The sequence below is a fragment of the Phragmites australis genome, chromosome 1 (genome assembly GCF_958298935.1).
Source record: "Phragmites australis chromosome 1, lpPhrAust1.1, whole genome shotgun sequence".
NCBI lineage: Eukaryota > Viridiplantae > Streptophyta > Magnoliopsida > Poales > Poaceae > Phragmites > Phragmites australis.
Window position 1 is genome coordinate 8,052,632 of NC_084921.1, and position 24,730 is coordinate 8,077,361.

A 24,730-nucleotide genomic window follows, 5' to 3' on the forward strand; every position below is an offset into this window, starting at 1 on the left:
CGTTGCCAGGGCATTTATGGTGACGGGCGACCGGGCGTGCGACGCATTTTCCACCCCTGGTCACTTCACCCAGAAGAAATGATGATGCCCTTTCCATTTATGGCGTCTCGGAACTCGAGCCCCCTCCTTTCCGTTCGGGGCATGTCGCGGCCGGCGAGTACTTAAAGGAGCCGGCGGCACAGAAGAAGGAAGAGGGGAAGAAATCCTAAGAGCAAGAAGATACACACAACGAAAACACGAGAACAATGTCAACAAGGAAGAACATAGCGCTAGAGAGCACTGTGAGCAAGGTTGAGCATAGTAACAGCCGAAGAACAAGGAGCCTCAAGCTTTTAGTTAGGCCAACATCCTTGTAACCAGCAACATCCTTGAGGGACTTCCTCAGGACAATTATAGCATCCATACAGGAGTAGGGTATTACGCCCCGGTGCGGACCGAACCTGTCTAAATTCCGGTGATTTACTTCTTCTTGCATTAGGTCGATACCCCCACCACCGGCCGTTGCATTCATTCCCATTTATTTCTCCGACGAACTTATTCAGGATCATCCCCCCGGCCGAATCTCTAAAAAGGGGGTTTCTCAAGATCCCTGTGACAGGAGTTAATCCTCCGACACAAGGAGTCTTCTATCGCGAGGTAGAACCAATCCCCCCTCTAGACCAACCATAATGACTTGAGGCCCATCTCAAGGTAGGAGCTCATGACGCCGTCATGGAGATGAAACTCGCAGCTTCTGGTGGCTGGCTCGGTCTGTAACCTGGCCATGTAGAAAAATCTGAAGAGATCGAGGCATAGCTCGACCCCGATGAAATTCTCGCACATGTGGGCAAAGACGCTCAGCGTGATAATAGAATTGGGGTTGAGGTGAAGGTGGCAGATCTCGTAGAAGGAAATGATGGTAATGAAGAATTCAGAGAAGGGCGCACTAGACCAACCAAGAAAAAGGAAACAAACATCACGATCTCCCCATGATGGGGGGACGACATGCTCTTGTCGGCACAGTACCCTGAGGACAGGCGGTGAGGGAGCTGGTGGTTGTCACACATTTGCTTCATCCTCACCGCATTGCACTTGGATTTAGGGAAATATGGCTCGTTGCGGGTGCGTGACACCATTGCGGGTTCAAGAATGGGGATGGAGAAGAAGGGCTCTAAGCGCAAAGTCTTGGAGGCTATGAGAGGTGGTGAAAGGATTCGTGGGGAACCTTTGGCTTTCCAATTTATAGGGTTGTCGCAATATCCCAACTGACGCGGGGTCTAGCCAGTTTGAAATTTGAAAGGTTGTGCATAGGGAACCAAAATTCCCTTGGGTCCAATGGCAATTAATGTTTCTCTCTCTCACGATACTCTACCACTCACATTTTTCTCTCTTCCATGATCTCTCTCTCTCTCTCTCTCTCTCTCTCTCTCTCTCTCCGAACATTTAAACCTACACTCAGGATGAGGTTTCCTGAGTCTATGACAAAAGCGGGTCGCATCGACGACCACTCCCTGGGTGAACTTATGTTCACACGGGACCCAAGTGATTCGACCAGGTCTGACCACGCCAAATGGTGTCCAGCGACCTCGGAAGCATACGGTGAACCACTCAGTCCACCCCATTCGCAATGGAGCTTTGAGGCTACTGTCGATGTAAAGAATAAAGGGGTCTCTGGTCAAGAAGGACCACACCGATAGATGCTAGCCAGTAGTTGATATTTTCAAAACCATGCCCCCCCCCCCCCGCATGAGCAAGCGAGGCTCGCACGACCAACCCCCTGGTCGTAGATGGAAACCCCGTGACTAGCTCTTGCTGGTCATGGGGTAGGTATTCACCTAACCACTTTAGTCGTATTTAATGCATTTTCCTTCCCTAGGCACCCTTTCACTGGACGAAGTTGTGGGCCAACGTAGAGACAGTGTGACCCATCCCATAACATTTAATGCTACGGGATAGCTTGGCAGTCGAGTGTGACGGCCTAGCAGGCGAGCGTGGCAGGCTTGTAGCGGGCGTGACAACATTTGGCGGATGGGACAAGATGTGCTGGATGATCAGGGCGGGCCAGGTGTGCCCACCCCTGCAATGATGACCTAAGAGTAGCTATTTTCATAAGATATAGGGCATCCACTGTATTTGGTACAGTCTACTTGTATGTACATAGTATATCTTGCCTCTTGCTATATAAAGGGGATGATCGGGCTTGTAAAGAAGGGCCTCTAGATAAGTTCATCTAATTTATAAGAAAATACGCAGGACGTAGACTATTATCACAAAGGAGGCATGAACCTTGATAAACCCTGATATTTTTTAGTTCCTTCGATACACACACCTACAGCCATCTAAAACGTTGATTACGTACCCATCATCTAGCATACCCCAGATATATTATCATGGATTAACTCTCGACAAGTTGGTTCTTGTGCTACGTCCCGATGTTAAATCAGTTTAGTCCAAGCCATGCATCACATAGGTATGAAACATTGGATGACCGAGATGTTTTCCTTTTTGTATTAACTTAGGAATTTCCAGCTATTATTGTTTTATCTGAGAATTTGTAGCCTTTTTCTCATGAATTATCGTGGGCTCCATGGGAAACCTCTAATTTAGTAAATATATGATATGATATATTTGCAATGTTATTAGCAGGGTGGAAAAGTTTTATGTGGGAGAACAGTACTCTTGCTTCACATACAATCATTCTGTCTGTTACTACCCAACTAGTATGATGACCCACACTAATAACATAGCTAGTCTCGTTGTAATATTTTGTTACAATAATATTTGATTAAAAAGTAGTCTTTTAGCTTTTTTAATGATCATTTAGTTACACAATACATAAAATTAGAACAAGAGATAAAATTATGTTAGAGGAATAGAAAATTAGAGAAATTTATTTATAGCCAGCGTATTTACTCGGCTAATTTTGTGTAATCGCTGGTTTTATGTACTCACTTCGATTGTAAATTCATATTTATACGACCAATCAATAAATAATTATTGAATTTATATAACGTTTCAATCAAATATAGTTGTATATGCATGTCTTGATCATACTATCATGCACTTCACTCGCTTGCCGCTGCGACCGCAAGCTGCCTGATCCAAGCCTAGCTCTTACCGTTTGCATTCTACCTTATTAATCCTTGGCTTTGTAGGTGTCCTTTGTAGCCGTCAAAGGTCGCAGCTCCACCATCTGCAATTTATGCTTGTGCCTTACTCTGTCTTTGTAGCCGTCAAAGGTCGCAGCTCCACCATCTGCAATTTATGCTTGTGCCTTACTCTGTCTTTGTAGCCGTCAAAGGTCGTAGCTCCACCATCTGCAATTTATGCTTGTGCCTTACTCTGTCGTTTACCAGACATCATTATCTCATTATCTACAACAAATTTATTGTCGGATTTTTTTTAACTTCAAAAACGAATTAAGTCAAACATAGCTCCTCGTCTCCTTATGGTTGCAGTCGCAAGGTACATGGTGCAAGCCTAGCTCCAATGTCCTTAGTGTCCCTTATTGACTATTTGTACTCTCTAAATTGTGTCTTACCTTGACGCCTACTAGACACCATGATCTTGTACTACGCGGCAATAAATATATTGATTAATTATATTTTACATGGACTCTTGATTTAGATGTTTGGTTTTTATAATAATTTGATTTTTCTAAGATTATATTTGATATGGATCCTTCTTTTTTTATTCTAACCCCAATTTCAATTATTATTTATTTTCTTTTATTTAGATATTTTGCTTCTCAAATAGTATGAAAATTGAACTGCTAATTTTTCATAATTTTTAATTCTAAATTTAGCTATTTATTAATTGTATTTGATATAGAATCTCTGGTTTAATGTAGACCATAGTTTTGATTTTTTTTCTAAGACTATATTAGATATGGATCTTTTTTTCTATTCTAACCTCAATTTTATATTATTACATTTGTTTTATTTGGACTCTTTATTTAGATATTATGCTTCCGAAACAGTATGGAAATCGAACCGTTAAATTTTCATAAATTTTAATTCTGAATTTTGCTATTTGTTAATTATATTTGGTATAAACTTTTTGGTTTAATCCAGACAATTAGATGTTTATAATAATAAGTGGTCTAAATATTTTTTTATTAATATGGTAATTTTATTAACTTAAGAACGAACGTGGATGCTCTTTTTAACATTCAAATAATAAGATAATAGATTCATGTCAATTCTTTAGGACACAAATGGCAAATGGAAAAGTTCTCCAGAAGTCATGCAACTTCAGAAAAGAGGGGGCAGCAAAAGAAGAGGAAAATGTGAGATCTTTTATTGACTTAAACTTCAAGTAAAACACCTCACCCTTTTTTACTCCCGTGCATTGCAAGGTTGCAGTTTTTCCAAGAGCCCAAGTGCGTGTGCTCCTTTCTCTTTCAGCTTTGATGAAGTGGTTGCATCATTGCAATAGGCATGGGCCTTGGATAGCAGGTGGTAAAAGCCACACAGCAGTGTGATTACAGTTTCTACTTGTAGTCTTGCCAGTAGGTAACAACTGTGGTTTCAACCACCGGTAAGTTGGGTGCTGTTAGCGTAACTTCAACATATTTCCTATTTCTGGTTCATTATTCGTCTGAATAGATAATTTTTTATCCAGATTTTTTCTCTATTTTTCAGCGCGCTTCAACCTATTCCCTAAATTTGCCTCTTATAATCTACTCACCTCTATTTTATTAATATCTTCTAACTAACAAATAGCAGTTTCATATTTAAACAATGTTGTTTCCAACGGCTAACATTGTTCCGTGGGCCCACACCGGCTAACAAATAACTGTTTGTCGGTATATAGAATAGGGGTCCCTGTGCCGTGGGCCCACACCGGCCAATTTCAGTTGGCAGAAGATTTTTCCCGGGCCGAGGTCCCACCGTGCGACCAATCTACGCTTGCGCGACCAGTCTGTACCTTCATGACCATGATCCTTACGACAAAAGGAAATCTCGTAACCAGCCTACGCTGGTCGCAGGGCAGGTACTCACCAAACCAGTCTATTCTCATTAAATATTTTTCACTCAAGTGTCTTTCCTTCCCTACGCACTCCACCCCGATGGACAGGTCATGGTCAGTACAGAGGTGTCATGCCCCACCCCGTAGCGTTAAATGCTATGAGACGGGCTTGCAGGCATGGCAAGCCACTTCATAGGTGTGCGTGCGAGACCAGTGAGGGGATAGGGTAGGCCGGCTGACTGAGGTGAGGTGAGCATGGAGATGTCTGACGGATAGGATGGGCTCGTCAGTATCATCAGAGCAAAAGGGGTCCACTTTTTAGTTCACCCTATATCTGGTATATAAAGAGGAGAACTCGACAAAACTCATCTGTAACCAGTTCCGAAACACTGATAACCAAATACATAGGATGTAGGACTATTATCCTTCTGGAGGCATGAACCTGGATAACCCATGTGTTCTTGAGTTCATAGCATACACACCCTGCAAGCGTTGTCCACACGCTCCTCGACTGATACACTCTGAAATCATTATCGGCTGAGGCGCTAGTATTCGCGTTGCTAGTCGCTCTCTCTAGTCATCCGCTCCAGGTCTCTTTGTACTGCGAGCAACTCCTCCCGACAAGCTGACCAAGAAAATAGGTCACGAACCTTGCAGGGGTCAGATTGTTGAGTCTTGCTTGGCTAGCCTAGGACTGCACGTGATCGAGTGATGGTAGGACCGACTCACCTCGAAGGTCACCCTGCAGGTTCTCTCGCTCGACCATAAATCCCAGCTCACACTCGGCCACCGCTTCCCAGATACTCCAATTAATGGAATCTTTGATGAGCGTTGTCAAGTGTTAGGTGCGAGTAGGGGGCTGGCCAGTTCTAATCACGCAACTTCTGCACTGGTTGTGGGGGGGGGGAGGTTTGGTCACTTCGGGACTTCTACGATCATGGTGGCAACAACAAAACTCATCAAATAAATAAAAAAGTTTCATCCAAACATAATGCAGAACCTAAATTAAAATTTGATATTTACTCCTCAGCGACCTCCACCTGGAAGATGGATCCCACATAGTCCATCGCCCTTTGGCGCTCCTCATGCAATTTCTCCTTGGCTACAGGCCCAGCTATCACAACCCCCTCCCGAATGAGGTCGAGGATAAAGTTGGGACCGTGGCTGCGATAGCACCGGAGGATGTACCCCGCCGCATCCCTCACTGCCTGCGCCACATCCTCGACACCCCTCGCCGCCAGGGTACCCGGGAGATCAGAAAACTTTTCCGAGAGAACCTTGGTGGCATAGGCCTAGGCCTGGGCTGCGCGCAGGTCCTTCGGCTCAAAGATCTCTAGCTCGTGGCTCCTCAGGGGCTCCTTCAACGCCTTAAAAGCTTCTCGGAGAATGCTACGTGTGGTGCTCTTGCCCTCCTTAAGCTGGGCGAGGTTGGCGGCAAGCGTGGTTTTTTCTCGTTGGAGCTCACCACACTCCTGTTGTAGCATGAGCTGCGCCTCCCTTTCTTCGGCCAGCTACCTCTCTAGTGTGGCACACCTGCTGGCAGCCACTTCCTTTTTGTCAATTAGCTTGTGGATGGAGGCCAGGAGGCATGTGGCCAGGGAGAGCAGATCGGAGGCTGGGTTGGGCTCCGCGACCGGCTCAGCAGGCCCAGGAGCCACAATCATTGCCTCTAGGGCCAAAGCTGCTATAGGTTGGGGGATTGAAACTTGTGGCTAAGGTACTGGTGAAGGAGTTACAACCAATACCGCGGGTGGCGTTGAGGACTTGCGGGACAACAGCTTTACAAAATCAGGAAAAGAAGGAAATCTCGAAGTATCAACACCTAACTGGGGAACTCACCGCGGCGGCGGAGTGCTGAGGACAAGCCTAGACCTCGTAAAGACGCTGGGTTGGCTAGTTAGGGAGGACAGTCCGGTGGTCAAGCCGCTAGTACTTGGCGTCCCACGAACACGTTTGGACGTCTCCACGATAGACGGATCCTCCTCTAGTCTCTTCCCCCCAAGCGTCGACGCTTGGCCAGCGGCAGTCTGACCACTCCTGGATTGGTCGAAGCGAGACTGGTCGGGGTGTGCCTAGTCGAAGCCAGGCTAGTTGGGGTGCGCCTGGTCGGAGCGGGTCTAGGCGGGGTGAGTTTGGTTTGAGCGATGCTGGTCGACCCTTTACTGACCGGCACCGCTTGTAGGACCGTTGCCCGCAATTGCTACCTAACTCTGGGCGGTCTAGTCACCTCCTCGACCAGCTAGGCCAACATTGTGGTTGGGTGGCCCACTGGTCGAGGTAGCGCTGGGTGGCGGAGAGGGCATATTGGTAGCAAGATCAATTTCTCGGGCAGTCTCTATGATCTCATCGATTATCAGACGCAAAACATCGACCTCGGGGAGACCCTGCGGCGATGCAAACCATAAAACCCGGACCCAGGAAAAGGCTTGAAGATGGAAGTTCCCAGAAAAGATCAAACATACCAATCTGATCTAAGCCCTCTCCGACAGGGGGAGGTCGCACAATGCTTGAGTGTCTTTTGGCAGGCTGTCCTTCCTTAGGGCTACCGCCATGAGGAGTTTGACCTGTGACTCGACAGACTCATTAGAGAGATCTGTATAAGAGGGATACTTAAGACACCACATGAATAAACAAAGAATGACATGGAAGCGGTTGTGATGTTACCTAGAGATCTCTCCCTGGTGACGTTGTCACTCCTGGTATACTTATATGCCGGATGTGCTTTTTTCCGCAAGGGGCACACCCAATTCTTGATGAAGTCATGAACGACATCTGACCCTGTTAGCCCAATGTTCACAAGGATCTTGACTTAGGAAGCAAGGCTCAATGGCTTTGAAGTGGTCGCAGGTGAGCTCCCCCAGCTGTCGAGGACCTATGCAGGTCTGTTTGGCACACAGATGTTGTCTAGCTAATCCTGTGTCTTGAGGTAGAACCATTCTTCCCTCCAACCCGACCACGATGACTTGAGACCCATCTCAAGGTAGGAGCCCGCAGTATAGTCATGGAGGCGAAACCCGCAGCTTCCGATGGCCGGCCTGGTCTGCAACTAGGTTGTATAAAAATACCTGAAGAGATCGAGGCATGGCTCGAACAATGAAGTTCTCACACATGTGTGTGAAAACGCTCAGCATGATAATGGAATTAGAATTGAGGTGTAGGTGGCAAATGTCATAGAAGGTGATGATGGTGGTGAAGAATTCAAAAAAGGATGGCACAAGAAAGGCAAAAAAGAAAGAGGCGAACATCACGATCTCCCTCTTGCAAGGAGCAGACACTTCCTCCCCTAGGTGGTACCCCAAAGAAAGTCATCAAGAGAGTAGACGGTTGTCGTACATCTGCTTTAGCTTCACCTCAGTGCACCTGGACATGGGAAAATCTAGCTCTTTGCCGGTGCGCGACGCCATCTAGGGCAGCGGGGGTGCCTGCTGGGACACGGGTGGAGATGGAGACGAAAGGCTATGAGCGTAAGGGCTTGGGGCTGTGGGAGATGGCAAAAGGATTCATGGGCAAGCTTTAGCTTTCCAATTTATAAGACTAGCGCGATATCACCAACCGACGTGCGGAGCCTAGTCGTCTCTAAATTTGAAAGGCCGCGCGTAGGTGCTGAAAATTCTCTCAGGTCCAGCAGAAATTAATATCTCTCTCCCATGACGTCTCTCTCTCCTACGATTCTCTCTCTCTCTCTCTCTCTCTCTCTCTCTCTCTCTCTCTCTCTCTCTCTGGAAGCTTAAAACCTCCCCTCGGGATGAAGTTTTGCGGGCTCGCCACAAAACTGGATGGCGTTGATGGTCACTCCTGGGGTAAACTTATGTTGACATAGGGCCCAAGTGGTATGACCAGATCTACCCGCAACCACGTGGCAAACTGCTCAGACCACCGCATCCACGAAGGAGCTTAGGGGCTACTGTCGATGTATAGAATAGGACATCCCCTGTTATGTGGGTCCACACCAACCAATTCCAGTTAGCAAAAGATTTTTCCCGAACCAGGGTCCCACCTCGCGACCAGTCTATGCCTTCGCGACCAGGATCCTTACCACATTAGAAAATCCCATGGCCATCCTTTGCTAGTCACAAGGCAGGTACTTACCAAACCAGTCTATTCTCATTAAATGATTTCCACTCAAATGTCTTTCCTTCCCTAGGCACTTCACCCCAGCGGACAGGTCATGGTAGGTGCAGAGGTGCCATGCCCCGTCCTGTAGCGTTAAATGCTACAGGACGGGCTCGCATGCGTGGTAGGCAGCTTCATAGGCGCGCATGCGAGACCGATAAAGGGATAGGACAGGCCGGCTAACTGAGGTGAGGTGAGCATGGAGATGTCTAACGGATAGGATATGCTCGTTAGTATCATCAGAGAAAAAGGGGTCCACTTGTAAGTTCACTCTCTCTCTCTCTTTGGTATATAAAGAGAGGGAGGAGTCGAGAAAACTTATCTGTAACCAGTTCTGAAATACTGATAACTAAATACACATAACGTAAGACTGTTATCCTTCTAGAGGCCTGAACTTAGATAACCCCCTGTGTTCTTGAGTTCAAAGCATACGAACCCCGCAAGCGTTGTTCACGCGTCCCTCGACTGATACACCTTGGAACTATTGTCAGAGATTAACCCTTACTTACAACGTGTGTGTTTATGTGGTAATTACTCTTACAACGTGTATTTGCCAATCAGCCCTCATCTTCTCTCTGCCCCCTCTTATCTCCTCACCTGCGCAAGAGCAGCAACAAGTAGATAGAGAATCTCTCCCATTTGCTAGATGTGAGGAGCAACAGAATATAAATATGAAATTAGATAGGAACCGGTTAAAAAGTTTTGTTTAGCCATTTTTGCTAAAATTTAGGATAGAGGTGGAAGTAAGGAGCCGGTTAGAGTTGTAGCTCACTTTCCGAGAAATCATGATGGACTAGTTATGCTACTCTAATCTTTTCGAGATTGCTATGGGCCTTGTAAATATTTTATTATTTTATTTCTAGGCAATTTCTCTTTGTAGCAATAATCAACCTGTATGTAATATACAGCAAATTAAGAACTGTGGTTACATGGATATCATGTTCTGGCAAATGATTAAGCCGGTCTAGTTCATCAACATGGAGGCGCATTCCATGAGTTTCAGCGAACACGCTTAAGTTTTTAATGTCAGGCTTGTGCGCCTCTCATCGCCATTCTCATTCTCAATCTACTGCAGGCGCCAACGATCATAAAATTTATCCGAATCTCTCTCTTCATTTTGTAGTTCACAGTGCTAATTTCCAATACAATTGCAGTTCATGATGTTGGACGTTGACTTTGCCATCACAATACCAAGACAATAAATAAATGAACGACCCAAATAGTGCAGTGTTTGACCTGCCTCCATCGTGGGGCTTTATAGGTGACATGATGGAGTAGACAGTCCTGACTCCTGAATACCTGAAGCATTCAGTAGTGCATGAGGAAGAAGCGTCCGTTCTCTCTCTCTCTCTCTCTCTCTCTCTATATATATATATATATATATATATATATATATATATATATATATATATATATATATATATATATATATATATATATATATATATATATATATATATATATAGGAAAACTAGTATATACTCCTGGGTGTATGTACTTCCACCTCTCTTAGGAGTATAGAATAGGTGTCCTATATATATATATTTATAAAATACATGAGTTGTGATAAAACCGAAGTATCCTATCATCTACCCGAGTTAATTAAACGGTCGTGTAAAAATTCTTCCCATTTATTCTTTTAAAAATATATTTAATCTCATATTAATTGCCTTTCATATTTAGACGTTCAATGTTTATCATCCATATATTCTTAAAAATATATCTAATCTATTATTATTTGTCTTCTATACCTAGACATTCAATATTTATTTTCTATACATAACTATATACTGAATTGATTTTATATATATGAAACATGTATGCAATTAATAGTGATGAAGAAAAGTGTAACACAGAATTAACACAGATGTGGCAGACAGAAGTCAACTAAAGTGTCCTTTTGAAGCTTCGGCTTCAAAACCGGGCAAAAATGCATCTGCGTTTGATTGCTGCTTCTCCATGCAACAACGTTTTTTCGATCCTATTTGACCGATCTGTCACCCCAAAATCAAAATAATAATACGTTCGCGTCAAGGCAGCCTCAGGTAATCAATCAGTGTATGTGCAGGCGCTCCTGCTCTCTCCCTCTCTGTTTACTCTGAAGTCTGAACTTGACATGCTCAGAGAACGACTCAACTTGAAACAACTGAGATAGAGCATTGCAGTGACTGTACTAATTCCAATTGCAGCGAGTGAACTTGCATTAGTAAGTAGCAATACCAACAGACAGAGAGAGATCGAGACTGAAATACTTTGCACAAGAATGCGTCGCACAATTCATCACGGGTACCCATTTTGCTTGGAATTACACGAACTCATGATAGTATGCATGATCGAAATCAGCATGCATGATTCGACCTGACAGTATGCATGTATTGCAGTATTGGCGTTCGCTTCTATATACCGTATGCCTGTCCCCCGTTACCAAGAGAAGGATCATACAATACTTGATTCAATGCCAGGTTTTCTTCGAACCAATTGAGGAGAACCTCTCGTAGTGATATTGCTCTCTCTCTCTCTCTCTCTCTTCCTTTTCCGTATACAGTATATACAGATATCCCAATAAGGATTAATGCGTGCAAAATATGATTGATGCATGTGTGAGGTCAATTGACTGCTTATGTTTGAAGGCACTGGTGGTATATAATATACGGTCGAATCAATTCAGTTTCTGAAACACAGGCTTACTTGACTATTTTAGAAAATGCACTTCTGCGTATGTTAGACATCACACCGTTCAATGTGCACTAAGATTTGAGCAGCAAGTATGTAGGGATCAATGACGTTTTAAAACCGGATGAATTAGGATATCTAAAATAAATCGACTCAAGAAACTTTATAAGATAAATCTAAATTATATTTAGATAGAAATTAAAATAGATTTATTTAGTGTGTCTACTCTACCCTCGAAAAGGATTTGCAACCTATAATCAATTCTAGTAAACTATTATAGGAAGGTAACATGCAAAGGTAAATTGCATGTATGTAAATTAAAAAATATAAAGAATATAGAGATAATAAACTTGGCATAAAGGATTTTTATCTCTTAGTATCGATAGTATAAATACCACCCCTAGTCCATATTGAAGCAGTCACTTAAACTATATCTCTCAAACGGCACTCAAACACGACCCTTGAGCCACCTAGACCTCAAGTAGATCCAGCCACTTCGGAGCTTGAGCCACCAAGGTAAGGATTTCGTGTCCCCGTACAAGAGTTTTGCCACCGCTCCACACAAAGTCGGAGGATCAAGAAGTATAAGCCACCAAAGCTCACTGTGCCGGTGAGTCACCAAGACTCTAAGGCACCGACTACCATTTGGTACACGGTAGGATCACTTCTTGATCCCCTCTTTAGACAGCAACACTTAGCAATAACTCTCTCTATGCCTAATAATACTAATTACTCTCTAATCTTGTGCAAATTACCTTAGATGATCACTTTTAAAATTTAAGTGGCTTCGATATTTTCTCAAATGTATATGAGTTTCTCTGGACTTCAGCACACTCAAATGGCATAGTATAGGGTATTTATAGTCTCAAACCCGCGAACTAGCTGTTGCTTCAACGGTCAAAAGACTGTGAACACCATATGATTCAACATTAATAGTAGTACAAATATCGGATCACCCGGCTTGTATAGTAGTAGAAACTAGTCATTGGAACTCCACTCAAACTCATTGAGAACATCGGATGTTTCGGTGTTACCTTTAACTCCATCACCGGACTATACGGTGGGTAGACTTGAGCCAACCGAGCCACTTCTCTTATGCATTTGTTCGACATGTAGATCTTCTGATCATCGATCATCCGACGTGTACAACCACGCCAAAACTTGACGTTGCAACATCTTCTAGAACATGCTCCGTCATAGTCAATTCCTCATCATCGCATCATCCGATGTATACAACATTTTCACCTTCAACTGAGAATGCTCCAGTGGAACCTCCAGTGTATACTTCTTTTTATCGCCGAATCATCCGACGTTCAGACTCCTTCTGCTACCGAAATTCACCTCCTGAAAAATGTTCCAACGTGTTCATCACCTCAACGCTGAACCATCTGATGTGTTATTTAATTTTCTCTTTTGAGTTGAAAACATTCCGACGTGTACATTTTACTGAGCACCAGACCACCCGGTTTATGCAAAAAAAATTTGAACTCGTCAAATTCAAACTTTCTTGAGTTACACTTGGATGACTTCTTTATATATTATATCCATAAAACATACTAAAACATGTACTTAATAAACATATTAATCTCATTAACTATATTATCATTAATCATCAAAATCACATACATTACTTTAAAAAATCATTAAAAGCATATACATACCTTAAATAAAAGGCTATGTTCACTACAAAGTATGATTTAGCGTCGCTTCTCCCAAAACTTTAGGAGGCCAGCGGAATGATGAAGCTACAGAATGATTAGCCTGGTCTCAAAAGGGAGAACCTAATCTGCATTCTCAGAGGAAGCTGCAGCCTAGCCATACTTAACTTGGTGCACATAGGGCCATGCAAACAGATAAGAAGCTGAAGGACATAAAGACTGTGAAGCAATATGGTTCAGAGTTGAGATGTGTGGCTTATGAATGAGCACGCAGAGAAGAGCTGCGTGCACGATGAAGTTAGCACTCTATTAGGGACAGCAGCTAGCTAGAGAGAAGTAGACGCATGGCTGTGAGTTGGGGAGCTAGAAGCCTAAGGCATAGGCTTCTGTACACTGGAAATGAGAGCACGTGTAGATGGCCCTTGTTGAGTTTATTAAGTTCAGCATATTACACCTACGATGCATTTACGGTTTCCATACATGGAGTGTGTAGTTTTATACACTAACTAGTTCATTTAAATACATGAATAGATGAGAACTATTTCAACAATTTGCTCATCGATAAATATATCAGAAGGCATGCAAAATTTATAAAAAATTAGGCAAAATTGCAAATAAACATTCGGAAGTCACTTGTAATTTGATTTTGACTCCCACAAGTATACCCCTGTTGCATATTCTCAGTGCTATGCTTTGTTGGTGAGTTAAGGCCGAGGTGTGCGAGAGGGACTATGGACCAATCGTTCGTGTCTAAGTCGAGCCCGGATGTCTCTATATCTTATCGATTAGGTCTCCATATGTGGTTGGGTCCATGAGTCAAACAACCTGATTTAAAGACCTAACCGACTAGGTATAGAGGCATCTGGATCCGACTTAGATTTGGTGGACCAGTCATAGTCTTGTTTGAGACGTTGTTGCCTCCAACTCAGCAAAAAAAAAGAGGTATACTTATGGAGGTGAAAATCAAACTACAATTGAATTCTAGAAGTATTTTGCAGCTCATGCACAACTTATTTGCACCACTCTTGTATTTTAACCATTTTTTATGTATACCTAGTCATCGTGACGACTAAAGAAAACAGGTGCAACAAATTCACTCCACCATTCAAACAAAATCACACACGCTTCCACTTTAATAAGGAGCAGTCTTGTATTTGGGGGTAGATGCAAAGGCCATTAACAAGGTCATGGAGACAGCGTATAGGCCAACCAAAACAGATCACACACACCTAAACAAACTAGGTTTTATCTGTACGATTCCATATGGCAGCATGTTGTGAGACAAGCTTGGCAGTGGGGTTCACCAACCCAACTCTAACCAAAGTACCAAACAGAGATCTGCAGTTTAGAAAATGAGCCCCTTTTTGGCCAAGTTTTGGGTCATCTCCGCTGACTAAAGCTCAGAGATGATCATGCATGGTTTGGCGGATTTCAGATGAGTTGGTGATGGAGTAGACAAGTCGGCCACATTTTCTTGTTTGAACTTGCATTGGAGTTCTTCGATTGAGTAGATTGAGTAGCCACAGATAAGTTAAAATGCCTACTACTAGCTAGATATACTACACGTTAGCAATTATCACCATTTAACCACAATAGGAGGAGGAGCAAAGGATAGTAGGGTCAAAATACAAGCCGGCATTGCGAAAGCAGCCATCCTTCTAGCTGTAGCTAGGGCATACCTGAATAAAGGAATTGTCACTTCAGAGACTGGTCATCAAATTAACTTTGCGCATTTGTTACTTGTCAAAAAATGTTTTCTTTTTTGGTGGGGGTGGGGGTATTTAACTCAAAAGTATTCTGGAACATTTTACTTAGTAAATTAAATATTTTAGTACGTAAGAGCTTACGTGATTTACCACCGGCTTATGTCGTGATCAAGCATTGCAAAAACAAAAGAAAGAATTCTCTTTTTTGGGGGAAAACATAAGAAGAAGAAGAAGAAACAAAATTCCGGGAGAAGAGTGGGCATCGTGGTTTAGCCGCTTTAGCGGCAAAGAGAAGAAGTGGCCGTAGTAGTCGCGGCAAACGCGTGCAAAGCGGTTAGCCTACTGCTTCCTACTTGCTAGGGCAGTGGAGCTAACAAATCCCACTTTGCGTTCTTTCAAGTACTGGGAGAATCTTTCGTGGACGCGATTATCAAGCTGGTCGCATCTCAGCCGTCCATTAGTTCCTAATCGTGTGGCTTAGCTTTAAAAGCTGTCATGCAAAAATGGATTCTTGCGCATGCAAATTGCACATCCTGGTCAGTTCGTACACAAACTGAAATCTCAGGTCATGTAGGTTTGTTCACCTGTCTGAATATTCTGCTGAGGAGTTTGTGCAAGAAAAAATATGGCGAAATAGTTCTTGAAAACTTCTGTTCCAGATGAGTTTACAGGACCAGACCCTGGCATTATTGTACTATTGCCACCAGGACATGTCATAACATGAGGGCAGTCCAGAGTGGTGAAATCTGAAGAAGCCTGATTCGTGTCTCGAGAAGATGCATTTGTACTTTACTTTTACTTTGTTTACTCCTAGCTAAAAGCAGTTACAAGCATTCTGATTTCTGAGCTACAATAAAAATAGAAGGCTGCATTTGGATTTTGGAGAAACAGAAATAAAGAAAAGGTCAGCCTTTCACCTCCTGCAAACCTCCAGAAAATTGACGAAGAATCAGAGACCATTCCAGTGAAGTTGTTGCCGGGTGATGCTAGTACTTATTCCCACCTTTACCTTGCCTCTCTTCTAATTTAAATCTCTGAGAAGGGAGAGGGGGTGAGAGTTTGTTTTGCCTTGGCTTGGCCTCCCCTCCATCGCTGCATTACATCCTCCTCCACTCCATCTATTGCTTCCCTTAACCCCTCCTCCAATCCAACCCCCCCCCCCCCCATGCCTTAACCCCGCCCCAAATCCAGCCTTCAAAGCTTCCTCTTTCTCCGGGAGTTCTGTTCTTGATACTTAGGACGAGGTAAAGAAATGTTTTTCATTATCTGCTTCTTGTCGTTGGTGATGTTGTTTATTCAGTTTAATTTAACCCATTAGAGCATTGAGATTTGAGAGTGCTCTTGCCACCTTCACCAGCTGCATAGGTAGCCACCCTCCATCCCGTTCGTCCCCCTCGGTTCTTCTTCCTTCTCTTCTCCCTCGGTGAGTTTTTGGTTCTTGGTGTTCAATCTTGTTTCTTTTTCTATTTTTCTGTTGTTTTCATGGTGTTTTTTCGATCCAGCACTAGTAAATGCGCTTTCTTGGCGCTGCTGTACACGCTGTAATGCTAGCAACTACCCTCTCCTGCCAGCTCTCATCAATTAGTTCTCTTCATTTTTTCTTTATCCCCATTAAAAGGTGGCAGTTTTATTCATTCATCATGCCTTGTTCGGAAATGTGGAGGTTTTACCTGTTCTTGGTACACTTGCTAGCTGGTGGTGCCAACTTGTTTTTACTCGATCCAGCGCTACTAATCTTGGCCTCTCTTGTTGCCGCCGCTATATTTCCAGTAATTCATCCTCCATTTCTAGCGGTTATTGTCATCAGTTATCATCAAGCACTTGTCTCAAAAAGAAGTTATCACCAAACATTTGGTTTCTGTCAGTTCCTAACAAGCGTAAGCAGTTGCATACTTGCATTGGATCCCTTCTTGCAACCGCATGCTCCTCTTTGGATTCTTGGCGTCCTTCTCGTCCATTCTGTCAATGTTCCTAACAAAAATTAGCCACTGTAATTGAGTTGGATTGGTGTTTAGTGTCTCCAAGTTGCGCAGATGGCGGCATTGGGTTTCGCTGAACAATTGATTGCGTGCGCGCAGGACTGATGGGTGACCATCTCGCGTTGCTCGTGGACCGGCTGCTAACGGAGTCGACGCTGGAGGCGGCGATCGGCTGCGGGAAACAGATGGCCGATCTGCAGCCGGAGACGGTGGCGGTCGAGTACGGCCGCGACGGCGGCGGTTCTGCGAGTAGGGTGGTGGAGTGCAGGATTTGCCAGGAGGAGGATTGGGATTTCAGCATGGAGGCCCCCTGCGCCTGCTGTGGCAGCCTCAAGGTAATTATGTTCCTGATCATGCTCTTGTTATTTTTAACCAAAATAATTACTCTTGATTATGCAGCAGATTATGGCCTTACTATCTGATGATTATGCATTTGTTTTTCAGAGTTCATAAAAATGCGTTACAGTTCCTGTTGTCACATGAAAAGGTGCTCCTTTTTTTCAGCAGAAGATGGAAAAGTGACTAGTTGTCGTCCCTGGGTATTATTTTGGGGCCTGCTTAGATTTTTTATTCTACACTAGTTAATGTAATTGGCTTGGCATGAGAAATTGTTGACGTTTATGGTTAGGGTTGATGTTGTAGATTGTCCCTGGGTATTATTAGGACTTAGGAGTTCCATGTTAATTTGAAGGTCAATTATAGATTTGACAAGAGCTATGAACCAAATCCACTGTGTTTGTCTCGATGTAGCTTGGAAGGCACTGCTAGACTGAGAAGATACATTTTTTTCAGTTGGCTATACAGTGATTGATGCCAAAATAAATTATTAGCTTCTTTCTTGCAGTACGCTCACCGGAAATGTATTCAGCGTTGGTGCAATGAGAAGGGTGACACCATCTGCGAAATATGCCTGCAGGTAAAAATGCTTAGGTGAACTATACATGTTGGTTGTAGGTTAAAAAAAAATATGTTCAATGGTATGTGTAACTATGGAGACATGCCTATGAACTTAAGTTTGCTATATTTCTTCAGCAATTCAGGCCAGGTTATACTGCCCCACAGCAGCTGTTTCACTATGGAAGTATACCAATGAACTTCAGGTACTCATCTTTGTAAGCATTCTTAAGCAAGTTAGTTTGTGTTTTTTCTTAGTTCACTCTATGCTCTATGAATGCTGTAAAATCTCTCTACAGAGGAAACTGGGAGATTGCCCGGCAAGATCTAGATGATGCCCGGATAATAACAATGGTGCCGACAGAGCATGATTTTATGAACAGTTACGAGGACTACTTGCCTATCAGGACAAGAAGCAGCACCCTCTGTTACCAGACAGTTGCCGCAATTGTGAGTTTCTAGCAATTATCCAACATCAAATCCAACCCTGGTTGATGTGGTTTCCTGTACCTCCTTTCTGATGAAGATCCATCGCTGTGATTGAATCATTGAACAGTTCATGGCACTCCTGATCCTTCGCCACACTCTTCCTCTCATGATCGGTGGAAATGGGGAGTACTCGTTGCCCTTATTCTCGGTAAGATTGATGATCATCATTTGCCAGTCTCTTTTATGACTTGTGTGTATTGTTCTTGAGTTGATGTCTCTTATTGTGTATTCTGCTTCTGGAAATGAAGCTTCTTGTGCTGAGGACTGCGGGAATTCTGTTCCCAATCCTGGTGATGGTGAGAGCATTGGCAAGCTTCCACCGTCGACGGTGGCAGCAGGTAATTTCATCACTGAATGTTTTGCCATTGTTGGAACCTGCACAGGTGTGGAAAATCCTTACAACTGCGCTGTGCTAAATGCGGTCCTGTTCCTGTTTAGTTAAGCAGCAGTAGACATGGCACACCTGTGCAGATTTCTCCATCTGCAGTTGCAGCAACCTGGATTTCTCAAGCATAACTCTCGGATCTAGATCACTTAACACTGCAGGAAAGCAGGGAAATGTATATGTCTTCATCAGAAAGTGAGGAAGAGGAAGAGGAAGACGATGCAGTCACCAATTCTGCAGGACCAAGTTACTCGCAACCATGCCCCATACCAGTCTACTGACATGATCAAGAACATGCCTTCCAACCTCCCTCTGACAGGAAATTTCAGTGCCTTCATGTGACTGGCAGAAGCATGGACGATCACACAAAATTAAAAAATAAAAATAAAAAATTAGTATATGATGACATGGTAAGATAGCCTGGAGCCACTCGCTTCTGTGTGCACAGAGAAGAATGCAGTGGTTCTGTACAGACGAGAAAAGAGGAGACTACAACTTAACCCGGATGCTGTAACTTGTGAACCTCTATTGCAGCAAGTTCAGCTTACCTTATGTACTGAAGATATTATGGTGTCAAATTACTTGCAAATGGGACGAATTATGTTATATTGTTTTAGTTTCTGAGTTTCTAATTGGTGGCCTTGCTTTTTTCTTTCTATGATCTTACATTTTGCATCATTGATTGCACTCAAATTATACATTTTTGTTGTTAGTTTGATACTTGGCGACAAGACAGCTTGAATAGCGGGTGTTTTCTATTGTGAACAACTCAAGCTAGATCATGCGTCAGGATGAGTGCGGTTTATTGTATTATTGGTCCGATTTTTTATCCAGTTTTCGCGCATTAAAACTTCTGTATGTGATTGCATCAGCTGCTTGACACACATTCAACGAGAACAGGCATCCAAGCATATCAACCCATCCCACAAAGTCGAATACTAAAATATCATCCAGAAACATCCGAGACGTGCGCACATTGTTAATAACAGGTATGGTAAGTTTCTGGGGGAAATAAACAAGGCATACATGTATGTTTCACTTATGCAGAAAAGCAACTGTCGTGATGCAAGAACTAGGGTAACTTTGGACATGGTTGAGGTAGCTGAACACCGCAGCATCACTGGCAGGCGATCCATCTGAACCTATAGCACTAAGCTTTCTTTGGTTGAAGTTCTCTACCTCCTGCACCAACTCATCCTTGGTTCTGCTGCATGATGTTATGACCTAAAAAAATATGTCGAAGTGACATCAGAGGCTGATGCTCTCTTTTGAATAGCCATATTTTTCATACAGGGATTCGCTAGATTGCTTTGTCACAAAAGTTTCAACAAATAATTACTACAAAGTATGTAGCGAAAGAAGGGTTATCGCAGTTAAACAGCATATCATATGTGGGTATCAATCTCGAGTAGATAAAACTGTCATTTCATAATTCCGACACAGCTGTACTAGGAACAAAGAGTATAAAAGTTCCAGGTTCAATTTGGATAAGAAGAACTAACCAATATGCCACCAGGGGAAACCAAGCTATCAACTGATTGCCAATACATCATTCTGAAATGCAGCAGATGAAAATAGATTAGAGCATGGGTGCAAACAAGTTATCTAATTCTTTCCACATCAAAAAATTCAAATGATTAATCATTGGTGTGAAAACCTAATGTTTATGATACTGCACAAGGATTAAGGGCATATCAACATCTAAACAGTAAACATGCATTTACCTCTTCACAGGGCCATCAGGATGGTGCCCAATTGCATCAAGAGTCCCTTCATCCATGACAAGGTCAAATCTTCTCTCCAACTTTGACTCTAATACATCATCAACCTGCAAAAGGACCATTCATATAAGCCGAATTGGTTCTTTCTGCTCTTTCAATCTTAAGGCTAGTTTTGTACCTAAGATACAACCAGATAGTCATGGAGGATATATTGGCCCTGTTTGGGGGAGCTTCTGGCAGCTTCTGCTACTCAGAAAAGCTGAGAAGCTGAGAAGCTCCCCCAAACAGGCTGATTGCTGAGGAGCTTTTCTGGAAAGCAAAAGCTGGTTTCTGGTGAAATGAACTAAAAGCTGACTGAGGGTGGCTTTTCTGAAAAGCTGGTATGCTGAGAAGCTAAAAATTAAGCCTATAAGCCAAACCGCTTATCTCAGAAGCTATAAGCAGCTTTTCAGAAAAACAGCTTTTCAGAAAAAGTCCATAAGCTCCAGCTCCCCCAAACAGGGCCATTATATGCTGAAGCACAACACGAAAAGCAAGAAAGGGCATGCAATATGAACAAGTAATGATGGACATGCATGTTGATGTGAAGGTACATTCTATGCTCCACCGACTGACTCACCAAGAAATTAATGTGCTCAAACCCATCATGAATTGCAAGATTTCGGGCAAGCTCAATCGCACCTTCATTATAGTCGATCCCAGTCACATCAGATAATCTGTATATTGTATATTAACACATCAGTACTGGTATTAACAATTCAATGTCACAGTTTCACATTTCCGAAGCATACCCTTGCTTTGCAAGCTGCTGCAAGAGTCTGCCACTCCCGGTTCCGATGTCAAGAACGCTGCAGCTGGGCAAATCCTTGCTGGAACACAAATTTTTGATCCAGCCTACACGGACATCCATGACCTCGGTGCCAAACCTGCAAACTCACACAAGTTTTGATCAACGGAAATATGAGCACTGAATCCATAAAACAAAGAAAAAATACACGATTTATATTTGCATCTCTTCCTGAATGGGAAAATGGCTGCAAAGCAGCTATTTGTCCAAACTCCAAATCACTAATCCGATAGAGGGAAAAAACTACTCTGTAGGTTTTGGGTTTTTATTTCGCCAATGGGTGGTGAACACAGCTTATACCAGGCAAGCCTCCGATACAAGTGAATTCCCTTGGAACAACTCGTCTAAGGGCCAGTTTGTGGTTGCAATGCTGTGATGCACTGCGCTGCGGAATCTAGTCTGTTACAGGAACATTCAACATTCACTAATCCCAGTAAGCTTTTGCTGTTATAGATCCTAAAAAGATGTTTCTAACTAACTGTGACATTCGGGTCTAGAAAAAAAGTGCTTTTGAAAAGCCACCTCCATGCCAAAAGGAATATAAATGGTATGCAAATGCAGAAAGTTTGTACATCTCTATGTTATTGTACTAGTATAGTGTTAGCATGCTTTACATTCTCCTGATTGCTCGTTATCATGTTTGAGCGAGCTCAAACCAATTTTTTTTATAAATGTGCATGGGACAAAGCATCATCATCTGGGAAACAAAGGATGCCACTCCAAATTCTAGTGCATATGACAACAAGTTTACGTGAGGGGGGCTCATCTTGCGACCCCGAGTCGTCTCCCTGCTGAGATGACTCGGGGGTTCCCTTCGTCACCGCCTCTAGCCCCCCCCCCCCCGCCCCCCGCACGCATCAGGCAGGGCCACCCCCCTCTCTCCCTTCGTTCCCCGCTCTTTCCCTCTCCCCCCTCCCCCCTATTGTTAGCCGCACTCGTCCCGAGTCGTACTGCCAGTTTAGTTGCTCCTCCGACCAAATTCGTGTAGTTGCTTGCCGGATCCACTCTTCCCCGGCCGGATCCGCACGGATGCCCGCGCGTATGCTCGCCTCCTGGGCATGCAGGCTCTGTGCCGCTTTTCGGTTCCTGGCAGTACGATGCGGGTGTGAGTGCCTCCTCCAACTGTCGCGCTTCCTCCGGCCAGCTCCGCCACGTGGCTGCTTGCTTTGACTGGATCCGCGTCGTTGTTCGCCGGATCTACTGTTCCCTGTCGGATCCGCATGGTGGCGCGCCGCGCCGCCAGGCTCTGCTTGTGGTCGGGCTACTGCTGGTCCTGGTCGGGCCTCCGACTGGCCATGGCGCAGCGTGCTGGGGCCGGCCGGCTATAGGCCAGCTTGCTCTCCTTTTGGCCGGCGCCCTCGGACGGGCCGTCAGTGGCCCCCGGAGTGCCTTGCGGCGGCCAACCATTGTTGAAGACGACATTGGTGCTGCCAGGCGGTCTTGCCGAGCGCTATTGTGGGCTAGAGCTTTGCCCCCGATCAGCTCTCATTGGCGGAGGCGTCGCTCGGGCCTCGTGCTTTTGTGCTAAGTGCTGCTCTTGCACGTGTATGGGTTGGTCGACCGAGCCTCTGAGTTCGTAGCGTTGTACCGTGGTAGGGGGAATTATGGATGAAAGCCCTGGCTGGCTCTGTGCCATTGCTGACTGCGGTGACACCCGTAGACATCATTACCTTCCTGAAGGCGTCGTGACGAAGCTTCCCCTGAGATTTCTTCGGGTGAAAACCCTGTTCAGCTTGCTGGGCAAGCGACGGCGGTTCCTTTGCCGCTTCCTTTTTGAAGGCGTCGTTTCGAAGAATCCCTCTGTGTTCTGTTTTTACATCTGGAGGCACTACTTGCAGGGCGCACCCCCTCTGTTATGGTCTGACCCCTTCGTTCTCCTGTTCGGCTGGACTTCCCATTACCTTTCGGCGCTTCACGTCTGTGGTTGTGCTCCGACATCCCAGGACTCCATCTTAGGATTTGGTGGTCACGTGTGAGCAAGGCTCCGCCTGTTGAGTTGTTGGTCTGTTATGGTCGAGGTGCTAGCTGGGCACGATTGCTTGCTGTGTGGCGTTGCCTAGTGTGGGTGCCAGTTAGGGCTTCTTTATGTGTACAACGGGTTGTATGTTGCCGCGCGTCCAGTTGTTAGGGGGTTCCTTTCTTTCTTTCTTTGTCTCGCGTGTGAGCTGGGCTCCGCGGATTGTACCGCTGTGCTTGTTAAGGATTTCAGGCCTGATTTTCTTTATAAACTGTGTCACTTTTCTTCTTAATGCAATGGCACTCGGCTCTCTTGCGTGTTCGAGAAAAAAAAAAGTTTACGTGCGGGTAAAATAGCTTGAAGAATCTTATTCTAACCAGTCATCAGCGTGGCTGCGTTCGTGGAAATTAGCAAGGTCCTCAGCATAAGCGTCATCCTGAAAATTCTGCAAGCCCAGTATCTGTGGTTCCACATCGCTGGAGTCGGGGACATCCTTGTCGAAGCTGCTCAAGATTCACAGCACCAACAGTTAAAATCTTTTTGAGGACTGAAATGCAATAACTGAGAGATCATAGTATCAAATCGCGCTTTTAGGACGAGAGAGGTCCCTTTCCCACAACACGAGGAACCAGATCACAGTTTCTCGAACATTTCGCGGCATAAGAACCAATGAACGAAAAAAAAATAGGATAAAATCAGTTCACCTGAAGTCGGAGGAGGGGTTGGAGGCGACAGACGCGGAGGGCGCGGCCGCGGAGGAGGCTGAGGCGGAGGTGAGGAGGACCTCAACGGTGTCTGCGTAGCGCTGCTCGTCGTCGAGGGTGCTTCCGTAGTCGCTCTTGATTGACCACGAGTCCGCGGCCACCGACCGGTCGTCGTCGGATGCCATTTCACCCGGTGGGGCAGGGGGGGCTCCGCCGCCGACACCTCCCCAGACGCCGCTACCGACCATCCGCGTAGGGAAGATCTCCGGGTCCTCCGGCGGCCACCGTATCCCAGCCATGGCGCTCGCCTCGCCTGAACCCTAGCCGCGTGGCGTCGTCGATTGCCCGCGTGCTGGTTGTGCCGCGAGGACGGGGACGAAGATGCGAGGTGGCTCGGGGATGACAGGTGGGTCCGGAAGATATCGGCCCACGTGTTGGTGTGGGGACTGGTTGGAATGGCGCGGGGACGCGGGGACGGACGGCAGGTGGTGCAAGTTCATTCCACTGAAGCGCGGGACCAGATGATTGTGGGACCATGCGCGCGTGAGACTGGGGTATAAACTCTGCGGTGTACTCCGGACTGGGCTTATCTTCTTCGTTTTTCTTTCTGTTGAGGAGATGGATTCAGCCCGTCAGCAAAAAAAATTTAGATGG

The 24,730-nt window shown here is 44.7% G+C and overlaps 2 protein-coding genes across 8 annotated transcripts; one reads left to right on the plus strand and one right to left on the minus strand.

The window, feature by feature from the left end:
• The first annotated feature begins 15,978 nt into the window (after positions 1-15,978).
• LOC133903749 (uncharacterized) lies at positions 15,979-19,479 on the plus strand. 7 transcript variants are annotated; one of them, XM_062345376.1, is made up of 9 exons: positions 15,979-16,344; positions 16,419-16,523; positions 17,179-17,414; positions 17,924-17,995; positions 18,112-18,179; positions 18,273-18,423; positions 18,530-18,610; positions 18,711-18,800; positions 19,009-19,479. In XM_062345376.1, the coding sequence occupies exons 3-9, from the start codon at positions 17,184-17,186 to the stop codon at positions 19,126-19,128; spliced, it is 813 nt and encodes a 270-aa protein (XP_062201360.1). In that variant the 5' UTR covers positions 15,979-16,344; positions 16,419-16,523; positions 17,179-17,183; the 3' UTR covers positions 19,129-19,479. The 7 variants fall into 7 exon arrangements, with proteins under 7 accessions (XP_062201360.1, XP_062201226.1, XP_062201287.1 ...); XM_062345242.1 differs by having other exon boundaries at positions 16,458-16,523; XM_062345447.1 differs by having other exon boundaries at positions 15,980-16,344; positions 16,458-16,523; positions 18,901-19,479.
• A 281-nt stretch (positions 19,480-19,760) lies between these two features.
• Positions 19,761-24,496, minus strand: LOC133903667 (uncharacterized). The gene is made up of 7 exons (XM_062345137.1): positions 24,077-24,496; positions 23,750-23,875; positions 21,360-21,494; positions 21,188-21,284; positions 20,572-20,675; positions 20,350-20,401; positions 19,761-20,071 (listed from the first exon to the last, which is right to left on the minus strand). The coding sequence occupies exons 1-7, from the start codon at positions 24,373-24,375 to the stop codon at positions 19,883-19,885; spliced, it is 1,002 nt and encodes a 333-aa protein (XP_062201121.1). The 5' UTR covers positions 24,376-24,496; the 3' UTR covers positions 19,761-19,882.
• Between the last annotated feature and the right edge of the window lie 234 nt (positions 24,497-24,730).

Bases quoted from the DNA above. Each gene is read 5' to 3' on its own strand.
- LOC133903749 (XM_062345376.1), top strand. From the start codon at position 17,184: ATGGGTGACCATCTCGCGTTGCTCGTGGACCGGCTGCTAACGGAGTCG. The intron at 17,415-17,923 runs GTAATTATGTTC...TCTTTCTTGCAG, and splicing joins CCTGCTGTGGCAGCCTCAAG to TACGCTCACCGGAAATGTAT. The intron at 17,996-18,111 runs GTAAAAATGCTT...ATATTTCTTCAG, and splicing joins TCTGCGAAATATGCCTGCAG to CAATTCAGGCCAGGTTATAC.
- LOC133903667 (XM_062345137.1), bottom strand. From the start codon at position 24,375: ATGGCTGGGATACGGTGGCCGCCGGAGGACCCGGAGATCTTCCCTACG. The intron at 21,285-21,359 runs GTATGCTTCGGA...TACAATATACAG, and splicing joins CAGCAGCTTGCAAAGCAAGG to ATTATCTGATGTGACTGGGA. The intron at 20,402-20,571 runs GTAAATGCATGT...GCTGCATTTCAG, and splicing joins CCTGATGGCCCTGTGAAGAG to AATGATGTATTGGCAATCAG.